Consider the following 2,458-nt stretch of genomic DNA (forward strand, 5'->3'; position numbering starts at 1 on the left):
AATTTAAGTTTATAAAATTTAAATAAGTTAAATAATATTACTAACTGAACAAAAAAATAGACATTTTAATTTCAAATTATTTAAAAATAAAATTGTTAATTTAAATTTATAAAATTACACGTCAAAAAATAAATTGAAAAATTAAATTTAACAATTTTATTAACTTTAATAAATTAAGGTTAAAAATTATAATTAATAAATCGAATTAAATAAAAAAATAAGATTATTAATTTATATTTATAAAATTAAATAAAATAACCTTAAAAAATTAAAATTGACAAATAAATTTGAAAAGAAAATTAAGATTAGCAATCTAATTTTATAAAAGTAAAAAATATAGTTAAAAATTAAAATTTATCATTAAATTAAAAAAAAAAAATAAAATTAATATATTAATAACAATAAAATTAAGCAATTGAAATATATAAAATTTAAAAAATAAAAATTTCCAATTAAATAAAAAAATTATAAAATTAATAACTTTTGCTAAAGATATTTTCATTAACAGCTGTCATTATTTTTATTTAAACATCATCAAATGACAGCAATATTTATTTTAAGTTTACAAATATTTTAAACATCAGTTATCAACAGTAACAATGTTTGCTGAACACAAAAACTCATACTTACAGTCCTACTATTTAGTAGATCCAAAATTAATTAACAGGCTCGTTCAAAAAGCCAGACCTGAGCCCTGCATTGATGAACATGACTTGACACCTGCATTTAACAGATTGGTATCCGAACAGCCTCCATGTCCGTCAAAGAATGTGGATAGTAGCAGGACACCACTAGGTTTCGGCAGAAGGGGTGTGCAAAATTTACTTGAAAGTTTACGATCTAACGAAAAAGATGAAGTGATTGCCAGTTTAAACACTGCATGTGATTTAGCACACGATTCCATTTATACACCTATGATGGTAAAACAAAGGGTGTTGTGTTACCTAGGATTGCTTATAGCTTCTTTCCATGAAAACATATCAGCGAGAACTTTGGATTTATTGAAAATTTTGTCGATACAGGATCAAGCCAAGTATAAGATAATTAATTGCGCTCTTATCTTAAAATCATTGGAATCCTCTTTGAGTACGCATAACTTGAGTATAAAATACAAAGCAGCTGAATTACTGTACGAATTAAGCAACAGTTGTCAAACGGCACCTCTTTTAATAGACGCTAATTATATCCCCATAATTATGGAAAAAATTAAAGACGAATCTTGTTCAGAATTCGTAGCCCTTCTGTTAAAAACTTTGGAGCGCATCATAAGATGGCAAGGTAAATGTTTAGCAATGTACGACAATGGATTTCTAAATCTGACCAACTTACTTCAACACTCAAGTAAAAGCATCATAGTCGCCGTTCTAAATTGTCTGAAAGTGTTGACTGAAACAAGAGCCGGTAAAAATACGGCGTTCAAAATGAATTTTTTGGACAAATTACAAAAGTTCATGATGCATGAAGATCCTGATATACACACGACTGCCGTGAGTGTTTTGATGAATATGGTTAACAAAATGAAAATTAATTTTCACGTTGGCACTATGCCGAATATATGGGCACGTTTATTGGAATTGGTCAAATGTAAAGAAAATCCGGTAGTCCAGATGTACGCGATGCAAACTTTAACAACTATTTCTGATGTCCCTACTACAAGAAAATTTTTAAAACTGAATGTCGAATATTTGCGCGACATTCCTGTAGGGAAAGATGAAAATCTTATAAGATGGAAGACAAATTTGATCGATTATGTAAATGCAATTGACTTTGTTGTTTAAAAGCTTGGGATAATAAAAGTAATTTTATCTGTATGAATTTGTATTTTTTTTTTGTAAAATGCTTATATGTATGACATGTTTGGTTTTATATTTAAAACAGTAAACTTTATGCAGAGTGAGTTTTTTAACCTGAATCTTGAAAATATCTCGAATAATAAGCATTCTACCAAAAAAATGTTCATAATTAAAATTTAATAATTTCACGGGAGAAGTTCGTGCTATTGTCTTGATGAGATTCTATGTATACCATTCTGAGATTTGCATTTTAAATACTCGAGATTAGACAAGAACTTGTCAAGAAACCATATTTAGTCACAAAATATAAGAAACAATTTTCCAAATGGACTTGTTTCATAATTGTTACCATGTAAATACATAAGTTATACATTAAAGTACAACTTGCTCAAATTTCAAGCATGTAGAATCAAAACTAAGTTTTGTCATTTTTAGTACACATTTAAATGTTGTTTAAAATACTTACCACTCATGTATAAATTAAGATATTTATTTTCATTGCGGTGAAGGATTTTTTTTGGTAAAGTGGAAAAAAGTAGAATAATTTTTAGAAAAATATTTTATTTATTTAATTAATATATATATATATATATATAGATTGTAACAGCATAAAGCGGTCTTGTACCGGGGTAGTTATCCTACTACGGCCTACATGTCTTTTTGTC

At 27.1% G+C, this 2,458-nt stretch overlaps 1 protein-coding gene across 1 annotated transcript; it reads left to right on the forward strand.

Moving 5' to 3' along the window:
- The first annotated feature begins 574 nt into the window (after positions 1-574).
- On the forward strand, positions 575-1,811 carry LOC109608384 (uncharacterized). Its single transcript, XM_020024811.2, has one exon. It carries the CDS (start codon positions 600-602, stop codon positions 1,776-1,778), a length of 1,179 nt encoding a protein of 392 aa, XP_019880370.1. The 5' UTR covers positions 575-599; the 3' UTR covers positions 1,779-1,811.
- Positions 1,812-2,458: the final 647 nt, after the last annotated feature.

The sequence above is a fragment of the Aethina tumida genome, chromosome 1 (genome assembly GCF_024364675.1).
Source record: "Aethina tumida isolate Nest 87 chromosome 1, icAetTumi1.1, whole genome shotgun sequence".
Classification (NCBI taxonomy): domain Eukaryota; kingdom Metazoa; phylum Arthropoda; class Insecta; order Coleoptera; family Nitidulidae; genus Aethina; species Aethina tumida.